Source organism: Canis lupus, chromosome 7 (assembly GCF_048164855.1).
Source record: "Canis lupus baileyi chromosome 7, mCanLup2.hap1, whole genome shotgun sequence".
Lineage (NCBI taxonomy): Eukaryota > Metazoa > Chordata > Mammalia > Carnivora > Canidae > Canis > Canis lupus.
Genome location: NC_132844.1, coordinates 55198211 through 55224381, shown reverse-complemented (window position 1 = coordinate 55224381; position 26171 = coordinate 55198211). Strand labels below are relative to the sequence as shown.

Here is a 26171-nt window from a genome sequence, read left to right as displayed (position 1 = left end):
AAAGAAGCAGAGTATACATGTATTCACAAAAGGCAAAATGGGAACTATTGGTGAAAAGATAACGAAGGCAGCATTTTAGTATTATTTCAGCTCTTCTCCTTTTCTGGTTCCAATAGTTTACATTTTGTTAACTTTGGCCCCTCTTCACAACTACTATCATTGTTCTAGTCTTCTTCTCAATACTTTCTTAGCTGGTTTTACTGGCCCGTCTTAGCCCCTCTAATCCATTCTACAAACTGACACCAATGCAACTATGATTATGTCACACTTCACTTAAGATTTCTCAAAGGTTCGGCATCATGTAGAGGATAAAATACATCTCCTAATTTTTTCACTGAAAATATTTTTACAGCTACTTTATGACAGGCATTGTGTTGGGAGCTGGAAAAAAAAAAAAAGTGGTGAATAAGACAAGTAAGACAAATTCAAGGCCTCTATGACCTGATCTCTGCACACCTCTCAGACTCATCACTGCTTTTGTCCTCTACACCTTTTGTTCTAGAAATATTGGATAACCTAGAGCTCACTGCATATATCAAGTTCTGTGACTTTCTCTTGCTCTTTCATCTACCTAGAATGTTCTTTGGCTAATGTGGCTAAGGTATCCCAATACATAGGGCTTTCTATGTGCCAGGCACTGCTGTAAGAACTTTATAAGAAGTAGCAATTTTAATCCTTTATAAAGAGTAGCAACACCGAGACAGGTACTAATAATATCCCCATTTTACAGATGAGGAAACTAAGGCACAGAAGAGCCAACATTTAAACCGTAGGCAGCACTAGGTTTAAAAGTCCTTGTATTTATTTTTTATTTATTTATTTATTTATTTATTTATTTATTTATTTATTTATTTATTTATTTTTAATTTACGATAGTCACACACACAGAGAGAGAGAGGCAGAGACACAGGCAGAGGGAGAAGCAGGCTCCATGCACCGGGAGCCCGACGTGGGATTCGATCCCGGGTCTCCAGGATCGCGCCCTGGGCCAAAGGCAGGCGCCAAACCGCTGCGCCACCCAGGGATCCCAAGTCCTTGTATTTAAATAATACTCACAGCCTCTCCCTGAACTCAAAAGCTGGACTAAATGAGCTCTTAGGTAACTGTTTCTGTTACACATCAATCATCTTCCATAGCATATTAGAACACTTTTTTGTGTGTTTATATAAAATGTATTTAAGATGTATTTCATATTTATACAAATACATATATAAAATAAATACGTATTGCGTCAACATACAGAACCTAATATTCTAAAAGGCTTTGAGATGCAAAGTTTATTAATATATTCATCATGCCATATGATACATAAGGCAACAAGTAAAGTGAGCTTAAAATTATATTTTCCATACCGTCTCCTGTCAATTTAATGAGGCTTACAGAAAAGTAAGAATACCCAACATTTGTCAGGGGGCTGTGAAGCAAAGGGCAGTTCTGAATGAAACATCTTTCCAAATAATGTGCTTTCACATTAATATGGCAGGAAAGGCTAGCTACCCCCAATGTTCAGCTAATTTGGGTTGGAGATGACAACATACAGCATGCAAATTACACTTAATATTAGTGTAATATTAGTATAAACCTATCCTTAAATATAAGAAATTGTTGGGAGAAAAATCACCAAGTGATTTCAAGCTTTACACAAAAACACGTTTATCCAAGGTCGCGAGCTCTGAAAAACCGCTCTCTTTCAGGGTAAAAGAGAACAAGTGAGTAATTTACAGTTTTCTGTCTTTCCTAGTTCACCTCTTACCCTTCCCTCCACCTGTATACACAAAGTCACTTTCAGTCCTATCACCTCGTATCCGAAAAACCTCAGAGGAACAAGAGCCGCAGCCTGGAGGGGAGGCAGCTGTGGAGGCAGATCACCCTCCCCCCCCCCATAATCCTGCAAGCGCCCCCTGCCTAGCAGAGTCTCGGGGTGCTGGCGCGGCCGGGGAGGATGACGCCGCGCCTCGGGGGCGAACAAGCACCTTCTCTGCAGCATTACCTCCTCATTCCCACCTGCGACGCTGGCAGTGAGAGGTCGGTCGGGAAACTAGAGCCAAGGAGAAGGTAGAGGAGAGCGGGGTGCCGTCACCGTGGGAAGAGGAAAAGGACAGGCTCAGGGGACAGAGGGAAGTGGGGAGAGAGGAGCCAGAGGAAAGGAGGGAGCTGAGAGGCTGACGCATCTCGAGGCGCACAGTCTTACTCACTGGCTGGCCTGTCTCGGACCTCGGCTGTGACAAAGGGCGGCTGGACTTCGGAACCCCAAGCCCCGCGACCCAGAAACACACAACCGAGCTCCTCACTGACCTTGCGCAAAAGCCCGAGCTGGAGGGGTCAGGGGGCGTAGGCCGACACCGCCCTCCCCGCCGCCAATCTCCTCGCGCTTCCGTGGGCGCGCTTCTGATGACGTTAGAGCTGTGACCCGAGGCCCGCCTCTCCCGACAGGCGTTTCCGGTTTCTGCCCGCCCACTTCCGGGCTTCGTCGGTTTTTCAATGGTTTGGGCGCGAATTGCTGTGACGTTGACTCGCTGGAGGGTTGAAGAGGCTTCTTTGGTGAGTCGTGGAAGCTCTTAACCTGCCGGTGAGTCCAGCTCGCGGCTAGCGCGATTGTGACCGACTCCGCGGTTTGTTTCTCAGGAGCGTGGGGGTGAGACTCCAGTGGATATTCCATATCTGCCTTTGCTTGGGGCCAAGGATTGAAGTGTTTTTATTCGCAAGGATGGAGTGAAGGGACGCCTGGTTCCTCGGTTCTTCCCTCCATCCCCCAGTTCATCCTCGTCCTCGTTCTTTTTTTTCTTTTTTTTATCTCCCGCGGCCCAAGTGGGGCGAAGTGCAGCCTTGGAGATTAGCGTCTTTAGGCATTGAGGACACTAGCGTCGCATCCCGAGGCTTTTGTCAGGAGGTAAACATAGCCTGGTTGTGTTTTGCCAGACTTGGCGCTAGACCTGGGTTGAGAGACTTGGTTTCCACGAATTTCACTAAGGACAACAAGAGGATTTGGGATGCCTCCCTGTTTCCTACGGAGTAAGGAGTGAACTCTACCGCAGCATGTAGTCTGGCCGCGGACTACCGTTCCAGCCTCCTTTCTATTCCATCCAGACACCGGCAAGTCTGGCTGAATTTTCCGTGTCCCCCAGCAGACCAGTTTCTTTTAACCTGTTCTGCTCTCAGACTTTTGCTGCTTTCTCTCAAATACTTTATTCCCCGTCTTTCTGGCTAAATATTTCGAAATGTAATTCACATATTACTTTTTTTTTTTTCTGGCCGCCCCCAGCACACGCACACACATCAATTTGAGACAGCCGTTCACTCATTTGTCTTTTATAACTTTTGTCACATGGTGTATACTTTTATATAGTAGGGTTTTTTTAATTTTTATTTATTTATGATAGTCACACACAGAGAGAGAAAGAGAGGCAGAGACACAGGCAGAGGGAGAAGCAGGCTCCATGCACCGGGAGCCCGACGTGGGATTCGATCCCGGGTCTCCAGGATCGCGCCCTGGGCCAAGGGCAGGCGCTAAACCGCTGCGCCACCCAGGGATCCCTATATAGTAGTTGTTTTTATATATCGGCGTCTACCCACTGTCACTGAGCTGTGGTTTCCTGTGGATCTAAAACAGGGCAAAGTTTCTGTTCCTTTTACATTTACATTAAAATGTCTATTCTCGTTCCTGGACAACCAGCCCAATAGAAAACTATGACTTTTATGTATCGAATTGTTACCGTGTCCCATACGTCATTCTAGGCACTTTACATATTCTGTACGAAGTTTTAGCTTCACAAAAGCCTTTAATGTTGGTGCTTTTAAACTTTAACCCATTTTGTCAGGGGGGAAATTGAACAAATTTACGTGCCTAAGCTTGTACCGCTAGTTAAATGCCAGAACCAGGATTTGGAACCAAGCTTTTTATCTATTTATCCTTATCCCTGACTTGCTCTTGGCAGTGTTTCTCAGGCTGAGGTGTCTTCATACCAGGGGACATTTGATAATGTCAGGGGACAGTTTTGGTTGTCACACCTTGGGGTTGGTTAGGAGGAATGGAGAGCAGGTGGCTCTTGCACTGGAGAGGTGGGCAGAGACAGGAGAGCAGCTCAGGTGGAGGGCATAGTGCATGCCTCACTCAGTGTGTACTCAAAATCATCAAATCTAGCTAGAGAGAGAGTCTTATAAGGCATAGTGGGAGAGAAGTACAGAAAACTAGACCAGGCTAACGGTTAAGAACTGTAAGTGGCATGGTAAAGCGTTGGATATTGTGTAGTAGGTATTGGGGAAGGATTTTTTATTTTATTTTATTTTTAATTTAAGAAAGTCATTTATTTTGTTCCAGAATTTGTGATCAGGAACAACGTGGTAGAACTGACTCCTGTCTTTTCCATTCAGGGTCAGCTGCAGCATATTAGCTTAAGTACATGTGCCAGGCTGGTAAGATGGCCCTGGGTATTCTGGGAGTTCAGCTGGGCTTTTGCTTGGGCCTTTCACTTCCTCTCCATGTTGGCCTTCCTCAGAGCATGGTCGCTGGGTTCCAAGAGCAAATATTCCAAACATGAGGACGTTGCAGCTATGAGTCTCTTCATGTTTAGGCCAGTAAACTGGTACAGAATCATTTCCACCATATTCTGCTGCTCAAACAGCTACAGAGTCTGCCAAGATTTAAGATAAAGGGACATAGACTCCATCTTTAAATAATAGGAGTAAGAAGGAATTTGCACCATTTTTTAATCTACCAAATGGGGTAAGGACTAAGTCTCAGCCCTCACTTGCTCCCTCACCTTCTTCCTTGAACAACCTGTACTCTATGTACGGTAGCCCTTCCAGGGGAGGTCCTCAAGTGAAACTGTCATGTGGATTGGTTTTGAAGTAGGGGAAATAAAAAGGCATGGATGTCACATTGAGGGAATTAGGCATCTCAGGAATGTAACATAGACTAGGTATGAAGTAGGGTAAAGTATAATTTAGCTTCCACTGTTTTTTGTAACTGATCTTACGTGTACTCCCTAAGTGTAGTTTGTCATCTTTCAATTAATTATTTCTCACTATTTCTGTTAATCTTACTGAAAAAAAGTTTCTTACTGAAACTTTACCTTTTAAATTTCAAAGAAATAGATTTATCCAAAGTACCTCCTTTATTATCTATCTCAATCCACCTATATAAACTATTAATATAATTAACTCTGAATTTTTAGAAAAGGAATGGTGACTGATTTGTATTGTTATGAAAGGACAGAATAATCAGTATTCTTCTGTGCTTTTTAAAAATGCAAATAGCCCACACGGAGTAGTAGCTTAAATCCTTATGAGTGACCTTTCTGCTTGAATTTCCACAACATAGTTTCATAGTATGGTCTTAAAAATTAATTCCTTTCATCTCTGGCATAAATTCTGAGAATACATTAGGCTTAAAATAAAAAGACCTGAATATTACTATATTACTATTCCAATTAATATTGTCTGTGACAGGGTAATACAATTTAATACATTATTATTTCCATTTTCTTGGCTCTAAACATGGAAGTAATGTTATTGTATAGGGGAGTATAAAGGAAAGATGCAAGAGCATTTTCACATGATTTTTTAAAGCCATAAAAATGGAAGAAATTTCCAGGAATGAAATTGAATCAAATACACTTACTTTAATAGTAATCAGTGTTACTTGTTTTAAAGTATGTTCAAATGTTCTAAAAACACTATCCCAAACCTTTCATTATTTTTTAAGGCAAACTTGGAACATTTATAGGTAGTACTTTTTAACAAAATGTATGTAGGATTAAGCTTATTTTTGTGTCCTTTTTATTTTACAGATTTTTTGACGTACTATTATAATTGTTCTGTTTAGATCAAGATGTCTAGCAAAGCAAGTGCTTCCAAGAAAAGATCTCAACAATTAAAAAGAAACCCTAAAAGAAAAATTGATGATGAAGATGTGGAGTTGCCAAAGAAAAAGGTAATAAAAATAATTGAGTTTATCATTCTGAACTTTTTGAGTAAAAATGTAATTTGTTCCATATAAAGGAATATATAAAGACTAAAGGTCAATTTTACTACAAATTAAAGTAATTCATATCGTTATGTGGGAGCTGTTGCAACATAATTGGTAAAGGTTCTCAGATAAAAATTGTTTCAGTTTCTAAAGATACTGACCAGAAAATTCTTTGTTGAGGAGGGGGTCATAGGGCGTTTTTAAGGTGTTTGAATGTAAAGACTAGGAATAAAGTATATACAGATTCTGTGGTTAAAGATAGGAAAATCTGTCAGTTAGTGGGAAGAGATTTTTATTAACATAGAGAAAAATTACTTTGGGAGGAATTATCTTCTTTCTACCATAATTTTGCCCATTTCTTAAAAAAGAATATAAAATTTTTTAAAAATTTGCGTGTTTTATCCTATAAGAGGCAATGCCTATGTTTTTTGCAGGTAAAGTATGTACCACTATTTCACAGTCAAAATGACTAATGATTTCTTTAACATATTCTTTGATACGGGGCAATGCCTATGTTTTTTTGCAGGTAAAGTATGTACCACTATTTCACAGTCAAAATGACTAATGATTTCTTTAACATCTTCTTTGAAACGGGGTGCCTGGGTGGCTCAGTTGGTTAAGCATTCTATTCTTATTTTTGGCTCAAGTCATGATCTTTTGAGTCATGGGATCAAGTCCCAAGCTGGGCTCTGCACTCAACGGGGAGTCTGCTTGAAAAATTCTCTCTTCCCTCTGCCCCTCCCCCACTGGCAAGTTATCTCTCTAAAATAAAAATAAGTCTTAAAAAAATTATTTGACCCTCTATGGAATTCTATTATACATTATCACTATTGTCCAGGAATTGCTGTAGTATATCCCGTGCCTGGGATAAATACACACCCTTTCTCTGCACAAGCAGCAGTATGTTTTTTCTGTCTAGCCAGAAGATACATAAATACTCTTCAACATACATGACAAATATATTGCAAAAGTGGTATCTTTTATCTGATGCTTAATTACATGTGTATGTGTTTTTCTCTCTAGGTTAGAAACACTGCAAAAAATAAAAATCCAAAGCATCTGCCTTCCAAAGGTATTTATTTTCTGTATCTTGTTTAACTTGTCCGTCTCAAGCTGTGTGTATTCATGAAAAACTTCTCAGCATCTTGTTTATGAGTTGTACAAAAGCAAAAGATAGTAGGGGCTCCTGGCTGGCATAGTCCTTTGAGCAACTGACTCTAGGTTTCTTCGGCTTAGGTCATGTGATCTCAGATTCATGAGATCAAGCCCCATGTCAGGCTCTGTGCTCAGTGAGGAATGTGCTTAGAATTATCCCTCTCCCTCTTCCCCTCCTTCCTCACCCACACATGTTCTCTCTCTCTCTCTCTCTCTCTCTCTCAAATAAGTAAATCTTTTTTATAGAAACAAAAGACAGTAATAAACAGCTGCATTCTCATTTTTGCAAGAATAAATTGTACTGGTTAGTCTGTTATTTTGGTCAACTGAAATTTTACTTGCTGCCTCTAGCACATATTGTGGAAGGTTCTAAATTGATAGGAACTAGAGAAAATCAAAGTTTCCCACAATCTGAATTATTACTGGTCTGTGATCTATAGACACACCTACTGATTTTTCTTTAAAACAGATATATTTCTGTCCTACCACCATTGCATAGATTAGTTTGGGACTACTGTCTAACTTTGTTTGGAGTAAACTAATTTGGAGTAGTCATCTTTACTTAGGCATCACTTCATCTAAAAATTCCTACTTTCAGGGGGATCCCTGGGTGGCTCAGAGGTTTAGCGCCTGCCTTCAGCTCAGGGCGTGATCTTGGAGTCCTGGGATCAAGTCCCACATCGGGCTCCCTGCATGAAGTCTGCTTCTCCCCTGCCTGTGTCTCTGCCTCTCTCTCTCTCTCTCTCTCTCTCTCTCTCTCTCTCTCTCTGTGTGTGTGTCTCTCATGAATAAATAAATAAAATCTTTAAGAAAAATAAAAATAAAAATTCCTACTTACTCCTCACCAAGACCAAGCAAAGTCCATGGTTTTGTACTTCCATAATGCACAATACTTTTGTAAGGCTTTGCATACTTGTATTTATACTAAATAATTATAATTAGTCTCCCTTCTCTCTAAAACTAATCATCATATGAGCCAATAGTATTATCTTCTTTGTTTATCCTTTATAAATAGAATACCAGCAACAAGACCCTGAATATTTTGTTTCAGTTGCCATTCAATATTTGGGAGAAATAGCTTTCTAGTCTTCTCAGTGAAACTCTTTAATTTAGGTCATTTCTGAGAACCAGACTTTTATACTGAATCCTAATAAAGTGTAGCCTGCTTTTGCATTTAGAATTGTCTTGGGTTTTTATCTGCAGTTTCAGTTAATAGTATTTTAATTAACATAATAGCATAATCATATTCAACACCTGGCATATTATGGGAATAATGGCAATAAAAAGGGAATTAAACAGTTTATGCAGCTTTATCATATTTTGGTTCTCATGATTCTGTTAGCTTTTTAAAATAAATGTATACTTAAATCAGTTTTTAAGTAAAAATGTAAAACTTTGAGATTGACCAGTCTCGTCTTTCACCAGTAACAGGACAAACAGAACATACTAATCTAAAACAGATTAAGATAGCATCCAACAAGAGGAAAACCTGGCAACTTCTTTCAGAGAGTATCAGAGAGCATTTGCAAATTATGATGGACTCAGTTATAATGTAAGTATGAAATCTTTCCATTTCATTCTTGATCTCTGCTTACATGTTCCCCATAGAAACATATTTCCTGAGACACCTGGGTGGCTCAGCGGTTGAGCATCTGCCTTTAGCTCAGGATGTGATCCTGGATTCCCAGGATCGAGTCCCACATCGGGCTACCTACATGGAGCCTGCTTCTCCCTCTGCCTGTGTCTCTGCCTCTCTCTATCTCTCTCTCTCTCTCTCTCTCTCTCTCTGTGTGTTCTCATGAATAAATAAATAAAATCTTAAAAAAAAAAAAGAAACATATTTCCTTAGAAACATTTCCTTTTATATGTCATTTTTTAAAAATTTTATAGTGATAGGATGTTTTTCAGAACAAGACATATGTAATGTCTTTTGATGCTGTTAGCTTTAAGCAAGAAGTCTGTTAATTTCAGAAGCTTAAAATTCCCTGGTGAAAGAAAAGAAGTCTATGTGGCATGACCTGCTCTTTGTGAACTTTAAACTTGTTCTAGGGATCCCTGGGTGGCGCAGCGGTTCAGCGCCTGCCTTTGGCCCAGGGCGCGATCCTGGAGACCCGGGATCGAATCCCACGTCAGGCTCCCGGTGCATGGAGCCTGCTTCTCCCTCTGCCTTTGTCTCTGCCTCTCTCTCTCTCTCTTTCTCTGTCTCTGTCTCTCTGTGTGACTATCATAAATAAATAAAAATAAATAAATAAATAAAAATAAAAATAAAAAATAAATAAAAAACTTGTTCTATCACTAGGGATACTTTAAGAAGATGTTGAGTTCAAATTGACACTTTATATGTAAGCTAACATGTTAGAGGGGATACAAAGAAAATAAGATAGTATTCTGCATCAAGAAGCTGAACTCATCGAAATTAATGACAATAATAGAATGTAGTAAGAATTTTGATTATATCTATGCTTAAAATGTATTTGGTATAAAATAAAAAGTGGTTGATTCTGCCTGGCTAGTGAGGAGGGGCACTTGAAAGAAAGCAGGGAAAACAAGTAAGTGCATTATATTAGTTGTGTTTCAAATTGTTACCTATTTAATCTCTTTTTCTTTTCTAGAGCAATTTTGAGTAACAAGATTAGAAAAAATGATCAAGTTCAGTATCATCTTAACTACCTGAAGAAAAGGTAATATAGTTATGTAATAGAACATTTTTTTAAATATAATTAGTAAAAATCTAACTTCTTCCTGTGTTACCAGAACAGACATTTGTGTGTATAAAAGTTTTCCTTTCATTTTGTTTTTTTTGTTACTGTTTTTATTGTTTTAAGATGAACAACTTGGAAATGTATATTCTAAAGTGCTGCTGCACAGTTATGAAGTAAGTTAAGAGAATCTATTTAAAAAGAGAGTCTGAAAATCATAAAATGCCAACTTCTACAATTTATTTTTTGTATTAAGATTTGAAAAAATATTTTGTCAACTTTAACTCCATCTTCATTTTGAGCAACTTGAAGTTAATGGTTTACCATTCTTATATTTATTCCATTGCTATTTTCTCTTCACTTCAGATATTGTACTACATTATTTTCATAAGCAGCAAGTGTGATTTTCCTGGGTATTACTGCTCTTCATCTTCTGGCAAATCCCAAATGGAAATTTCTTTTCAAATGCTCTTAAAAGTCACACCACTGCCAATGATATTCTAACTACTATTTGCACAACTTTATCTTTTTCTTTAAAGATTTTATTTATTTATTTATTAGAGAGAGAGAGAGAGAGAGAGAGCATGAGCAGGGGGAGGAGCAGAGGTAGAGGGAGAAGCAGACTCCTCACTGAGCAGGCAGCCTGATGCAGGGCTCGATCTCAGGACCCTGGGATCATGACCTGAGCCAACAGCAGCTACCTAACCAACTCAGCCGTCCAGGTACCCAACTTTTTCTTTTCAAGAAAAATGTTCTGCATCTTAGTTTCAGGTTTGCTTGGAAATGTTTGTGAGCTAGTACTTTATTCTTGGAAAGGCTGAGCAGAAATTCTGCTTACTTCAAGTATAATTTCAACAATAGTAGCAAAACGGAAAGGGTGGATGGGGCTAGTTTATAAAAAGGTTGAAGAGATTGAAGAAGGTTTACTAGAAGCAGGCCTGCAACCTGCTTTCAAGAATGAATTAAAGGAGGAGGAGTATACAAGAATCTAGTATATAAGCCAACGCATAAAAAGTGTAGCAATTTATTCCCTTTTAATGTAGAACAAATAAGTCGTATGTGCTGTATAAAGAATATTGTAGTACATAGTAACTGCTCTTCACAGTGATCACTGTGGGTCATTAGATCTGTTCAACATTTAGGCTTTCTTTATCCTGTAGCAGCCTTGGAGATACTTCAAAGACTGCCTATTGTCTCAATTTTGCTTTCACAACTCAGTCTTTTGGCTTCCAAGTAACAATATTCAAGATAGTTTTCCTTCTGCTGATATAGCAGAGTACTGCCATAGCAAATTGATTCTTTGGATCTCTGAATAAACTTTCCTGTAGCAGCATTTGGAGTGCCTGTTCTTAAAGATACTCTGTGAATAAAAGTATAAAAGAATAAAAAAATAAATAAATAAAAAGTAAAAAAGAATATATAGTGAATTATGTTTGGGTATATTAACATAAATGTCCTACAGTGAACAAATATTTTTCATTTTGTTTAACCTAACATCTTCAAAATTGGTATATTTACCACAAGAATTCTTTATTTCATATATTAGTCTCAACTCTGCCTCTGGCTTGTTTGTGGGCTTCATTCTTTTAGACAAGTTGTCCTCACTACCTTAGAATTGTAGATATAAATAGTTCCCTGTTTATCTCTTCAGCCTTGTGAAGAGGAGAAATAGAATTCATGTCCTCTTAGCTTCGGTTAGAAAGTTCTGGGAAATGGGCTCTGATTGGCCCAGATTAGGTGCTACATGTATCTTTAGACTGATTTTGTGGCAAGAGCTGTTAGGATTCATACAGACCGGGTCGTGTGCCTATCTCTGTGATCAGACAAACAAAACAGGGTTGCTAGTCAAACAAAATGGGTTAGCCACTGCAGTTTCTAGAGGAACATACTTAGGGAAAGTTTGCCCTATAGAAAAATAGTATAAATGATGATTAGGTGTTGTTGACATAGTAGGGTGTATTCATGTTATGCTTTCGGTTATTTTAGTTAAGAAATCAAGAACTATATATATATATTTTTTTTTTTTTTTAAGATTTATTTATTTTAGAGAGCAAGAGATCAAGCACTAGCGAGTGGGGGGAGGAGCAAAGGGAGAGACACCCATGCAGACTCCAGGTTGAGTGCAAAGACAGATGCGTGGCTTGATTCTACAACCCAGGGATCATGAGCAGAACCAAAATCCAGAGTCAGACACCTATCCAACTGAGCCACCTAGGTACTCCACAGGTTTTTATTCTTAAACGTGATGTCTTAATGATTATTAACTTAATGATAGTCAAGTTAATCCCAACAGTTTAACAAAAATTATGACTGGTGTATTTTTATATTGCCTACGTTTTTCTTTACAAAAATTAGTATTTTGGGACACCTGGGTGGCTCAGCGGTTGAGCGTCTGCCTTTAGCTCAGGGTATGATCCTGGAGTCCCACATCAGGTTCCTCAAAGGGAGCCTGCATTTCCCTCTGCCTGTGTCTCTGCCTCTCTCTCTATCTCTCTCATGAATAAATAAAATCTTAGAAAAAAAAGTAATGTTTTGAGTAAGATCCTAGGAAGATGAATTTTAGTTTCCACTATTTAAATTGCCTGCAAATCTTAAGTAGTATGGTTTTTGAATACCTCAAAATGCTGCTATTAGGTAGAAGCAACCAAATTTAGATTGTCCTCCTGAATTTCTTCCTCTTAGAATCCAAGAATCCAACCTTTTAGAAAAGCTGTATTACTCCCTGCTACCAGTGAGGGTAATAATAGGTTAGTTTCCATTGGTGATCTAATAAACTTGGTTTGAAGGAGGTTTTCTTAATCTTTTTAGGTTTTGTTAACTTTTCTGCTTTTAATTTTTTTCTTCTTTCCTTTTTTTACATATTTAGAGAGGATTTTTTTTTTTAAGATTTTATTTATTTATCCATGAGAGACATAGAGAGAGAAAGGCAGAGACACAGGCAGAGGGAGAAGCAGGCTCCATGCAGGGAGCCTGATGTGGGACTCGATCCTGGGACTCCAGGGTCACGCCCTAGGCCAAAGGCAAGCACTAAACCACTGAGCCACCCAGGGATCCCCTAGAGAGAATTTCTTAACTTTAATACTGCACAGTATTCATGATGATTGTACTTTTAAACAAAGTAATTTAATCTTAATGTTTTATTTGCCTTAAACTCTATGAGACCTCCCTGTCTTTAAAACCACTGTTAGAGTAACTGATCCAGAGAATCTTTTTCACTGGTCACATTGTCCAGGACAACTGAACTATAGAATCTAGGGCCATAATTATGTCTTCCAGAGAAGTATTTCATCTCTTACCCAGCTGTTCACAATAAATGATGTAATTATGTGCTATAATAGTCTAGGAAACACATTCAGAAGATATAAGGAAAGTTTTATTTTAAAATGTGCATAAATGAAATTGTGCAAATAAATATATATAATAAAATTGATTGTTAATAGTGTAAAGTAGAAATTTTTCCTTTCATTAAACAATTTAAGTGCCCCATGATTTGAGGTAAATCTTAATAAATCAAAAGGCTAAAAGATGACGTGTCACAGCTTTTTATGGGTGAGTCATTGCTAATGTTAGCTACTGTTAATAAAAGAATAGTAGAGCCCTTGGGAATATGAGGGCAGAAAAAAGATGACAGCAGTATTTCTAACACAACAAAACAAAACAAAAAAACATAAAAATAATGGTAGTACAAAGGTAAACATAATTACATTTTTATTTTATCCCTAAGATTGCTACAACTGTGTGAAACCCTTAAAGTCCCTCCCAAAAAGCTGAAAAATTTAACTAACGTGTCAAGTCTACTGAAAATGGAAAGGGCACAGCACAGAGCTAACGAAGAAGGTCTGGCATTATTACAGGTATGAAATTTGTAAAGGGACTCCATAATTAGAAAGGAGAAGAGAATAAGAAATTTTTTTAATTATCATGATAGTCTCTGATATTCTCTGAAAAATAAATACTAGATCTTAGAACAGTTTTCATTAAATTCTTCTCTTTTTTTTCTTTTTTTTAGTCAGCAAAAACTTTGCCTAAACTTTGAGCCTCTAAAGTTGAAAGTATTTCTAATATATTAGTGATTAAGTACTACTATTTTTTTTTCATCTGACTTTAACTGAACTATTTTTGGTTATCAAACTACAGGAACTCATCACTAAATGTAGAGTTATTCTTGGTGGTGACTTTCCAAAACCTGTGTCAGCTAATAAGTAACAGAAGTTATATTCATTCAACAACAGTGTATTCATTGAGCTCTCTCACTCAGTGATAGTGCTGTAGAAGAGGTGGTAGTGAGCAAAGTCTCTGTGACTGAGAAGATGGGATAGGAACTGCTGGGGCTTAATCTCTATGGACCTCTGCATAAGAACAGAGCCATAGAATTTCACAATCAGAGTTAGCGTAAGAAAATATAAAAATAAGGACAAACAATAGCAATCCACAGATAATGAAAGCACGCCGAAAACAAGAGTTCACAAAACAGATGAACACTATCTAATTCTTAAGCAAACAAGTGATTCAGAAAAACAGGAGTTATAGAAAAAAATTATAAATCAGTATTAGAAATACTAAAAACTGAAGCTACAGAATTCAGGAAAAAATTAGAAGTAAAAAAAAACCTTTTCAGATGCAGATTAAATTAGAAGGAGAATTAAAGAAAATCCAAGGATAAATGCTTTCAATAAGTAGTAAAATAAGGAGAAAAGGTTAATAAAAAAGAAACATGTTTTTAAAGGTATTGAGAACAAATGACAAATGTAAAAGCTCAGCAAAGAAGATATGGCATGGTAGGAATGGTAGGAATACCCAAAGAAGATAACCAAAGCAATGGAACAAAATAATTTTTTTTTAACTACAATGGAATTTTTTAGTCCTTATTATAATAACTGTTTCCTTTTTTCATGCTGTTACTCATTCCCTCTCTAGTGGGTTGAATAGTGACCCCAAAAATAATATGCACAAGTCCTAACCCTAAGAGCTGTGAATGTGACCTTATTTGGAAAGAGAGTCTTCCCAGGTATAACCCTAAGAGCTGTGAATGTGACCTTATTTGGAAAGAGAGTCTTCCCAGGTATAATTAAAGATCTCAAGACGAGATCATCCTGGATTATCTTGATAGGTCCTAAGTCCAAAGACTAGTGTCCTTAAAGAACCAAAAAAAATGTCCTTATAAGAGTTGGAGACATGGAGGAAAGGGCTATGTGAAAAATGCAGAAATTGGAGGGATGCAGCCACAGGAATGCTGATACCATCAGAAGCTGGAAGAGATGAGAGGGGATAATTGGAGTGGAAAACTATAGATGAAAGGAGACTTAATATGTACCTACTAGAATGGCCAAAATCTAGAACATGGACAGCAACAAATGCAGATGAGGATGTGGAGCAACAAGAATTCTCATGGCTGATGGGAATGCTAAATGGTACAAACACTTTAGAATACAGTTTGGCAGTAACTTACAAATTGAAACATACTCTACTACATGATGCACAAATCATGCTCCTTAGTTTATTGTAGATGGATATTTGAATACTGCACATGGATATTTGTGGCAGCTATCTTCATAATTGCCAAAAGTTGGAAACCCAAGATGTCCTTCTTAGGTGAATGGATAAATAAATATGGTACATCAAACAATGGAATATATTCACCACTAAAAAGAAATGAGCTATTAGACCCTAAAGAGATATGGAGGAACCATAAGTGCACATTATGAATCCTAAGTGAAAGAAGCCAAACTAAAAAGGCTCCATTACTATAGGATATGCAACTATATGATATGCTAGAAAAGGCAAAACGAGAATGAAAAGACCAGTGGTTGCCAGGGGTATGTGGTAGGGATAGAGATGGATAGGCAAAGGACAGGAGATTTTTAGGCCATCAATCCTTTGGCTCTGCTAGGTTCACATAGGTCTTCCAGGATCTCTGATTGTAGCAGTTTCAATGAGTTTTTGAGGAAATATTCTTGTACATGGATTATATCTCCTTGTTCCATGGAAATTAAATTTCCTTATAAGGAATTATTCTGGTAAATTAATTTCTTGGAAGTCTGTTTTTTGAAAGAAGAAATTTACCAGTTTCTTGCAAAAATGTTTCAGTATATGAGATATTTTTAAAAATGTATATTAATACCTATTTGGGTTTCATTTAATAATATATTTAATTTAAAACATCAACTTTCTCTTTCTGACTCAGGAAGAAATAGATAAAATAGTCCAGACCATATTGTCAATGACTGGGAATATTGAGAGCTTAAAGAACAGAATTCAAGTTCTGAAAAGTGAGGTGGAAGAAGAGGAGGAGAAAGTAAAAAAGGTAATTGTTTAATAATGTGTTCCTAGAGCCTGGATCAATTTTTTAATGCTTACCTCCCACCAAGACAACTTTTGAATATAAGAAGAGAAAAATTGGCCTTTTGAAATAATCTATATCTTTCTTTTTCTACTTTAGATGTTTCAAATAGGTAGTAGTGGGGTACTCTCTCTTCCAGAACTTTCTCAGAAGAGTCTCAAAGCTCCCATACTTCAGGTAAATGTCAATTTACCATATCAACTATATCATCAGTTATGAATTGCATATATAAAATCATAATATCCTTCTCCTTTGTTAAAACAAATGAAATCCATGATAAAAGTTCTTAGGCAACATTTTTCTCACTTGACAGAATAGTTTGAACATCTTTCCTTGTGAGCATCTTGCATGAGAAATCTTCTCATTCTTATCAATAGCTGTATAACATTCCCTTGTATGAATGTACCATACTATAACTTGTGAATTACTGATAGAAATAAATAATTTTTGCAATTACAGATAATGCTCAGTATACCCTTTTATATATAGCTTTACATATTTGTGTGGTCATAACTGGGATAGATTTGTGGAGGTAAATTCCAATAGTTGAGTTTGGTTATGCTTCTAACAATGACATATCTCTTCACGAAATAATGTTGTGTTACTTGTACCAGACTATATACTTGGATCTGTTTTCACAGGTTCTAATATAGTGTAAATACTTATAGTGTTAGAAAGTCTTCAAGGTTTCTCAAAAATAAAGTAGTCCGTCTGTAATCCATTTAGGTCGAAAGGAAAGGGACTGGGCAAAAAATAAAACAGTAATACAAATTTGAAAAAACAGGACTGAGTTGATTACTGAAGTTGGTTGATGAGTATATGAGGTTTGAACCATCCTCTCTAAATAACATACATTTGGTATTTCTCATGATAAGTTAAAAACTATTTATGTGGGTAAATGTCAAAAGATACAAACTTCCATTTATAAAATCAAACAGTCATGGAGATGTAATGTAGAACAGAGTGACGGTAGTCAATAGCACTGTCATATATTTCCCAGTTGTCAAGGAAGTAGATTTTAAAAGTTTACATCACAAGAAGAATTTGTAACTATGTATGTAAATTTGTATGCTACATATTTTTTTTGAGGTGGGGCGGGGTTGGTGCTACATATTAACTAGACTTGTCCTGGTGGTCATTTTGCAATGTACACAAATATCACATCATTGTGTTATGTACCTGAAGCTAATATGATGTTATATGTCAATCATATCCGTTTTGAAAATTTTTAAACTAATTGTACCATCATACCTACAGAGAGAAATTTTGACATTAATTCCAAACCATAACGCTCTTCTGAGGGACTTGGATGTTCTCCATAATTCATCCCAGATGAAGAATATGTTAACTTTCATTGAAGAAGCATATAAGAGACTGGATGCCTCTTAAAGAGTTTTTTTTAGATTGTTCTATATTAATTTAATGTTTATGAGTTTGTAAAAACTGTTGGCCTATGATGATGCTGCAGAGGCTGAGACTTCTTTGGGATTTATTTTCAATATGCACTTAAAATTAGCCTCTGTAGATCTATTAGCATCTAATGTAGCCCTGAAAACTGTTTTTAGTAGTTGCCAAATTGAGCTCACATTTCTGTTGCTATGTCTTGTTGTTTGCCTAAGCTGCAATCTAATTATTTATAATGGCTGAATAGAGCTCATTTATTGGTTAGTGCAGAGGAACTATGATATTATGATATAATGTATGTAAAGTGTGTGGAATGCCCGGTACAAAAGAACATGATCGTTTGCAATTATTATTGTTCTTTAGTTCATGACTTGGATTTTCTGTCTGGTCATCTGGAACTTGAAAAATCCCCAAATGCTTTTATTCTTTTACATAACCCTCTAGACCTTTTGTGACATAATTAAGATTTGCCAAGTGTCTTTACCTTTGGGAGTAGCATGAACATTTTATTTCTTTGGTTGGTTTATTGACTAGGTGTTGAATATTTTCCACTATCATTAAAGCATACTTTTATTTAAAGGAACATGAGCACATCTGTTCCCTTAAAAGAAAAATCAAACAAACAAACAAAAAAAACCCTTTCTATAAACTTTTTCGCGTCGTCTGAATGTTAGGAGTTTGTTGGACAGTTAGGTAGTCAGGGCTGGAGTCCTCAACAAGAGAACATAGAGTCAGGACAGCTAAGACAAAACAGTACTGATGTCCTGTTTCGCAGCTTAAGCAAGACTGCACTACCATTTTGTTCTGCAGCCTTTGTAGAAATGACTTCTGCAAAATGTTGTAAAATAAAACAAAGCATTTGTCATTATCATGAGCTGAGGCAGTTAAGACCTAAGTCCCCAGATGTCAGCCCCAAAAGACCATCAGCATGTAGCTATTAACCTAATAGGTAGACAAATGTCTGATTTACATGCCTTAGTACACCCCGGTTGTTTAAGATAGTACTCCAAAAGAGTTCATAAAAACCTCTAGACTTAGAAACTCCAGTGGCAATCCTCTTGGGTCCCCTCCCTCTTCAGGAACTTTGGACTATTGCTCATTCTTTATCCAGTCTATCTATTCCTTCTTCCAAGCAGCATGACCAAGACCTGCAGCACTAAAGGAAAAGAAATCCTGAAACAAATATATACATGTGAATAAATTATCACTTAAATATATTAAAAATCTTCTCTAGTCACTACAATATATTGTCTGGTTTGCTTTTATTTATAAAATAAAATAACTGCAATTTCTAATTATTTTTCCTCTAGCCTAGAATATCTGATCAGTTAGGTAGAAGGTGCCATAATTCTGTTGGTACCCTCCAGGCAGAAACCACCAAGAACACAGCTTTAGTTAAATACAGTGTAATGCTCATTGCAGTGAGGGAGACATTGTCGTGTGGAATCCGAGAGAGCTTAGTAAAAGGGTCAAAAGCAATATCCTCTTAGGAAATAATGGTTATGGAGAACATTAATGGATTCTAGAGGAAAAGTCTTCAAGAAAGGAAACCTATAGTGCAGCACTTAAAACATTTTTGTGTACTTTGGACTGCCTGCTATATGCCAGGCAAAGCAACTAAAAGTAAAAGAATAATACAAAATCTCTGTAAAACCCCTCACTTGGAAACTTAGAACTTCTTGCTTTTAGAGTGATGAATAGAGCCCCAGCTCACTGATTTTTATTGTTAATCATGATGTTTATAATAGCTTTTGATGTAGGGGGGATTAATAGAAAGTCTGCTATTTCTCTTAGAATATCCACTCAGTGGGTTATTGATAAAGCTGGAATTTTTAAGTTTTGCAGAGTGATAGTGCTTTACCATGCATGACTGGTCATATTGCTTTCTTGCAGTTTTGAAAAGTACATGACCTGATTTTGAAAGATCTACCATATCTTCTGGCAGATAGTGGGCAATCCAAAACATACACAATATTTTCTTCAAAGGCTAAGTTTGTTGTACTCTTTGTGAAGAATTTAAGAGTTAATTACAGACCCAAATAAAATTAAAATTCAACTGCACATGATCCCAACAATTCAGATGGCTATCCTCCTATGTAGTAGCTTCTACACCTATGTTCTCATACAAGTCATGCCAACTATAGTATAACTTCTCACCACAACAAGTGGAGAGTGCCACTTGCCACAAACTTTCAAGTCTAAAACATACAAATTTTGGAAGATATATAGTATAAATACATAGTGTAAAAGAAAGAAGGTAAGTTATGACTCGGGAGGCAAATAGGTGTCTTGTACAGACAAATGGAAGAACTTAGTGTGCTGTCAGTATTTGAAATTCTTATTTTATAGGAACCCTTCCATTTTCCCCAATTTTAATTTGGGCATGTGTTTAACAAAACAGGTTTTGCTTAAATATTAGACACCTAAACTGGAACCTAAAAGTAAGGAATTTACTTTCCTTTATTTGTTTGGATAGAATTTCCTGGCATTCTCCACCAAAACTAAATGCAGGTGCGCCTGTCAAACTTATTAGGTAAATCAGGTTGGCTTAGTTTACAAACATAAGTCTTCTAAATCCTCTCATGTTTCCTTCATTGTCAAGAAATACTTCGCTTTGAGGAAGGGAGAAGAAAGAAGCAAAGGCAGAGAGAAATTTAGAATAAATAAATAAAATTAAAAAAAAAAAAAGATTTGCTGCACAGAATGTATTTCTTTGCTACTAAACCCCACCTTGAAGTTGGCTTTGAGATTCTCTCTGCCCCTCCCCCCACTCACTCTCAAATAAATAAATACATTTTTTGAAGATTTTATTTATTCCTGAGAAACAGGCAGAGACATAGAGGGAGAAGCAGGCTCCCCAAAGGGAGCCTAATGCGGGACTCCATATCAGGACTCTGGGATCACAACTTGAACCGAAGGCAGACAACCACCCAGGTGCCCCTAAATAAATATATATATATTTTTTAATTATCAATATACTAGGATCAAAACAGTCTGCTTTTGACATTCAGTAATTGGCATCTAATACCCTTTCTCCAGTCACTTTCAGCTATCAGCTACCCATTGTGTTACTTAAGCACCTTCAAGTAAAGAATGCCCCAGGGACACCTGGGTGGCTCAGTTGATTAAGGATCAGACTACTGATTTCAACTCAGGTCATCTCAGGGTCATGAGTTCAAGCCCAGCCTGGGCTCTGCCTTCAGAGGGGATTCTACTTGAGGTTCTCTCCTGTCCCTCCCCTACTGCCCCCCCCCTCAAATAAATAAATCTTTTAAAAGGGGGGAATGCATCGAGTTTCCCCATCATTCGATCTTGACTTTAAGAGGCATAAAGATGACAAACAGTATCCTCCCATGTGACCACATTCAAATTGAAGCACTCTTCATATGCCATTGAGACATTCATACTGTTTATTATCCCAGAAGCACTCTTCATATGCCATTGAGACATTCATACTGTTTATTATCCCAAAGTTCAGGTATTGTGTTGGGGCCAAGATGCCTATGTAAGTGTTGGCTTATCGTTTAAAATTGCAGCCATTTGAGGGAAGCAAATAAACTGATGTTACATTTAAAAGAATAGAGTAAGAGAATTAAAATGATCAAAAATACTCTCAATTCCACAAGTATACTTTACTCTAGACATTACCCCTTTGTCAGCTTTGGAAATTTAGGATAGCAAAATCATTTCCTTCAAAATAGATAAAAAAGATATAAGAAGTCAGTACCTCTTTGTCATTTCCTTATTGTACCCCATCCACCTGTGTCCCATTCCTTTCTGTTCTCTTTCATAAGATCTTAACAGATAGTTGGTTTGGGGTCCAGAAAATGTCCATCTTTAAATCAAAGTTAGTATTCACTGCTTTTTACACCATAAGTCTAAATGTGATGGAAGAGGTGGAGTGAAAATACTAGTGCTGTATGCATGATGATTTTCACCTGACACCATAAACTCCTCCCTAACTACAGGTGTGGACACTTTTTTTTCCCCTTTCCTCTTTCCACTAAGGACTAATTAGGGACGTAGGCTTGAAGAATAAAGTCACCATTTATGAAGAAGGAACCACTACCCTGATACAAACTGAAATTTCAACAGCAGGTAAGCATTTATTCATTAAAATAACATTTCAAATCATTGATTATAATTGCAAGAAGAAATGAGAGAAATAGGGGAGATGAATTTCAGTATTATGCAGGAAGAATATATCATCAGGTTTACAGGAAAAGATGTTTGCTTTTTGTTTTACTGTTTTAAATTTTAATATGAGGAAAAGAAGCATTACAGAATATAAAATTATTTGCACTGATAGGGGCACAACTAGAGAAACAGATAAAAGAGGCATCTCTAAAGAGAAAGCCTATCAGCTGAAAAATAATTACTAGCATTAGATCAGAGGTGCTTTAAAAAACTCGATTTCCTCATTAACAAATGTTCACCATTGTACTGTAAGTGCTATATTATCTTTATAAAAACAGAGATTTTATACTTTATTTATTTATAAGAAAGGCCTCCCAGGGGGATCCCTGGGTGGCGCAGCGGTTTGGCGCCTGCCTTTGGCCCAGGGCGCGATCCTGGAGACCCGGGATTGAATCCCACGTCGGGCTTCCAGTGCATGGAGCCTGCTTCTCCCTCTGCCTGTGTCTCTGCCTCTCTCTCTCTCTCACTGTGTGCCTATCATAAATAAATAAAAAATTTAAAAAAAAAAAAAAAAAAAGAAAGGCCTCCCAGGAGAGTGTTGTTTTCACTGTCCAATTAATGTTAAAATATTTTAGGTGCCTGTTGTGTGCTGAGGGACATTTCAGTGCCCCAAATAAACTTAATCCCTAAAACTTAAATGAGTATAATTACATTCTTTGACAAAGATTTCAGTTAGTCTGTTGTTGATAACAGTTGAGTCAGAGGAATTACAAGTCTTCACCTTCCAATTCTAGAACAGATACGAATTATGGGGAATTTATAATTGATTGGTGGTATTATGACCCTCTGATCTTATAGCTTTCAGAAGTAATGGTTGTCATTAAGACTTTTTAATGTAATTCAAAAATCTGTAAAATATCTGTAAAAAAATATTTTTTGTCTCTATGAGAATTCCTGCGTTCTGTTTTGTGGCCTTCAAAAAATATTTATTTCATAAAAGGTCCTTATGAAATTCATCATTGTTTACTGAAAGATTGTCCAGTGGTGTTCATTAATTATAATGCCCTCTCTGTTTGAACCCATGGGAGAAATGATTCTCTGATTTTAATGTCATCAATGTTTGTCTCCTTGCATAATTTGTGAATTGAAAGAGCTTCGTAATCTAGAAAGGAATATTGAAGCCAGATCAAGGAGGGTTTTGATTATTTAGAAGTTAGAGAATTTCATTTAGCAATAGTACAAGTGAAAAGTCAAGCAAATGCTATGGTAAAGAGCATAAGAATAATGTTTTAAAGATTTATTTATTGTACTTAAAAATTTTTTTTAAAGATTTTATTTATTTATGACCGAGCGAGAGAGAGCACGAGCAGAGAGGGCATGAGGGTGGTGGAGTAGGAGAAGCAGACTCCCAGCTGAGTTGGGAGCTGGACATGGGGGTCCATCCCAGGACACTGAGATCATGACCTGAGCCGAAATCAAGAGCCGTGCCCCAAGAGCATAAGACTAATTGTATGGACAAGCTGAACCATGTAACTAATCATGTTTGTTTCTCTTGTTGTTGGCTGCTAGAAAGCTTATAGTACAAAACGTGCTCTACCTACTGCAAATACACTTGATTCTCATTGTGGTAGTTATGTTGCATAATGCCACAGGGATCACTGTAGGTAGGGAAAACATAAGATTAGGTTTCTGCAAGTCTTTAATCACAACATTTTCATCAGAAGATCACATAACCTTGTTTATGTGTATTTCTGTTTAAAGACACATTATTTAATACATACTGTTGATTTTTTATCATTGAATTCAGAGGCAAGGGCATTATAATTCACATTTGAAGGAAGTTTATGTAACACATGTATCTTCTTGGTAAGACACATCACAGTCTGCACATAACACTATAAACAGCTGTTGAGTACTATGCTTGGGGCCATTTTAAAATAGTGAAATCACCAACAGAAAGCAAATAAATATTTAGAGTACAAGAGCTGGAACAGGAAGTCAGCTTCTGCAACTTCAACTGATAATGTTGGCACTGGAGATTCACATACATCCATAAATAACTGTGAAAGCACTGTGAGTATTGATTTAAAGGGCTCCAGGTAAATTTTAGCAAGTAGGTGAATTCACAAATATGGAATCCACAAATAAAGAGTATTAACTTGGGCAGCCCAGGTGGCTCAGCGATATAGCACCGCCGTCAGCCCAGGGCGTGATCCTGGAGACCCGGCATGGAGTCGCACATCAGGCTCCCTGCATGGAGCCTGCTTCTCCCTCTGCCTGTGTCTCTGCTTCTCTCTCTCTCTCTGTCTCTCATGAATAAATAAATAAATCTTTAAAAAAATAAAATAAAGAGTATTAACTTTATATGTAAGACTATAGTCCATTTGCTTTACCTGCTGGCATGTACGTTTATTTCTACCTTGCCTGAATTTTAATTTAAACTTAATTTTTCTTAATATATTTTACCCTGTTGCAAATATAGAGGAAAAAAATATGTTTTAAATCAGTCAAGACTTGGGGTCCCTGGGTGGCGCAGCGGTTTGGCGCCTGCCTTTGGCCCAGGGCGCGATCCTGGAGACCGGGGATCGAATCCCATGTTGGGCTCCAGGTGCATGGAGCCTGCTTCTCCCTCTGCCTGTGTCTCTGCCTCTGTCTCTCTCTCTCTCTGTGACTATCATAAATAAATAAAAATTAAATAAATAAATAAATCAGTCAAGACTTGATTGGAACTTGGGGGAAAAATGTTTTCTTAGGGACAAAAAGCAGGAGATACGTAGCCCCCAAATCTAGAAAATATAATTATATATCAACGGTTGAATTATATACATTGTATTAAGTCCCTTTTTTATTCCTTGGTTTTATCTAACTAAAATGAGCCTCAGCCTTTGCTCACATCTGATTTTTCATCTTCAATCTAGGTGTTTCTCTGCAAGTTGTTCACCTGACCCACTCACGTCGTTTTCTGGTTCTTTGCCCCACATTGTGAAAAGGAGTATCTCTACTTAACCCTAAGACTCTTACTCTGAGTTTCCTATCATCCACTCAGCAACTACTTAGAATGCCTTTTACTATGTGCCAGACCCTGTAGATGCTGGGGATACAGTGGAGCACAAAGCAGATGTATCCTTCCTTCTTTTACCTCCCAGTCTGAGACATACTTAATGAAAACACAAATAAATGAGTCATTACAACTGCTACTATGTCCTAAAGGAAGAGTTTAGCGTACAGTGAATGTGTATCATAGGAAGACTTAACCCAGTATGGATACTCACTTCTATCCAGGATTCGGTCATTAACATTCCCTATTTCCACATGTTCTCTGCTTTACCCACTTCAGTGCCTCTCTTCTTCCTTCTTCTCCCCTCTTCAGAGGGAGCAGCTGCATTTCAAATTACATCCAGTGAAAACAGGACTTCAAGGATATTCCTCAGGAGATTCAAATGTTAACAAGCAAAAACTAAACATATACCTTCAGGTTTTTAATTAGGTGTGGAATTGCTAGAGCTCTGGAGAAGATGCAAGTGCTAAACTGTTCTACCAAATTACTAATACTGGAAAAAATGTTGAAGAGTCACTTTCCTGAATCACTCAAGGTATTCTACATTTAAGAGCTTTCTTTAATTTCTTTCTTTTATTAATCTATGAAGTAATATTAGACTTGTGGCTGTTTCCCAATTTTTTTCGATGTCAGGACTTTCTTGGAGCACTTATTAAACAGTTTCCCAGTCCCCTCCTGCTAGACTGATTCCATCCATGCATTGTAGATACAGCCCTGATGATTGTTTTTTGTCACTTTAAATTACTTTTAGGAAAACTTGGGTGGTGATGGACTAGATTATTTCTAAGGTAAACTCGAGTTTTAAACTTTTTTTAATGGCAGAAGGGTATGGATTAAGTGTCATTGCTCATAAGAACATAACCTAGGTTTATGATGGAGCTGAGGTTCAGGGGTCATTATAAAATTTTTCTGACTATTTTCAACATCTTAATTATTGAAGTTTTTTTCAATGGTTTTGTTGGTCATTAAGCCTCTATCTGTCGAAGTTGGCTCAATGTCCATGAGGGCCTGCTGACAACTCAGAGCTACTGTGGAAAAGGACATTGATCAGAGATTACAAATTAATGTGAGATTAAAAAGATTTTAAGCACTTGGAGAAAAAATGCAGAATGCAAAGAAATTGTCTTTGAAGGCTGAGATTCTTGATCAAAGAGATAGCCATACAACAGTGATTTTTAAATATGAGTGGCAGGGCGAAAATAGCTCAGTATTAAGAGTATTTGACTGCAAATATGAGTGGCCTGCTATTAATCCAGAAGAGATATAATGAATCATAATTGCTAAAGACAGAGACCAGAGACCTGTGTTTTTGGCACACACCCTGCATAATCCTTGTTTACACTAAACGTTAACAAGTGATCTAGAATACTGTACTAGGTTGATTAAATCTAATCATCTTGCCTTATGGAT

General features: G+C 37.2%; 3 protein-coding genes across 17 annotated transcripts in view; 2 read left to right on the top strand and 1 right to left on the bottom strand.

The window, feature by feature from the left end:
• Nucleotides 1-2449, bottom strand: part of MMUT (methylmalonyl-CoA mutase) — a 32238-nt gene extending 29789 nt beyond the window's left edge. For 2 of the 6 annotated variants that reach the window (XR_012034156.1, XM_072832711.1), the window contains exon 1: nucleotides 2296-2449. The gene's annotated coding sequence lies outside the window, so the exon portion shown is untranslated. Of the gene's footprint in view, nucleotides 1-1990 lie in introns of all 6 variants that reach the window. The other 4 variants (XR_012034157.1, XM_072832712.1, XM_072832713.1 and 1 more) reach the window with 3 other exon arrangements.
• CENPQ (centromere protein Q) lies at nucleotides 1917-21634 on the top strand. 8 transcript variants are annotated; one of them, XM_072832723.1, is made up of 9 exons: nucleotides 1917-2541; nucleotides 5825-5932; nucleotides 6992-7040; nucleotides 8549-8675; nucleotides 9736-9804; nucleotides 13547-13676; nucleotides 16007-16126; nucleotides 16262-16339; nucleotides 21575-21634. In XM_072832723.1, exons 1-9 carry the CDS (start codon nucleotides 2482-2484, stop codon nucleotides 21578-21580), a joined length of 747 nt encoding a protein of 248 aa, XP_072688824.1. In that variant the 5' UTR covers nucleotides 1917-2481; the 3' UTR covers nucleotides 21581-21634. The 8 variants fall into 8 exon arrangements, with proteins under 8 accessions (XP_072688824.1, XP_072688817.1, XP_072688816.1 ...); XM_072832716.1 differs by lacking the exon at nucleotides 21575-21634 and adding an exon at nucleotides 17420-18809 and having other exon boundaries at nucleotides 8555-8675; XM_072832715.1 differs by lacking the exon at nucleotides 21575-21634 and adding an exon at nucleotides 17420-18809.
• The window catches only part of GLYATL3 (glycine-N-acyltransferase like 3), a 16542-nt gene continuing 11943 nt past the window's right edge, over nucleotides 21573-26171 (top strand). Inside the window, exons 1-2 of one of the 3 annotated variants that reach the window (XM_072832724.1) lie at nucleotides 21581-21664; nucleotides 25179-25296. In XM_072832724.1, the coding sequence (XP_072688825.1) occupies nucleotides 25219-25296 (78 nt within the window). In that variant the 5' untranslated portion in view covers nucleotides 21581-21664; nucleotides 25179-25218. Of the gene's footprint in view, nucleotides 21665-24275; nucleotides 25297-26171 lie in introns of those variants that run through there. The other 2 variants (XM_072832727.1, XM_072832725.1) reach the window with 2 other exon arrangements.

Excerpts from the sequence above, each read along its gene's own strand:
- CENPQ (XM_072832715.1), top strand. The coding sequence starts at position 2,482 with ATGGTTTGGGCGCGAATTGCTGTGACGTTGACTCGCTGGAGGGTTGAA. Across the intron at positions 9,805-13,546 it reads CTTAACTACCTGAAGAAAAG|ATTGCTACAACTGTGTGAAA; the intron begins GTAATATAGTTA and ends TTTATCCCTAAG. Across the intron at positions 16,340-17,419 it reads TCAAAGCTCCCATACTTCAG|AGAGAAATTTTGACATTAAT; the intron begins GTAAATGTCAAT and ends TCATACCTACAG.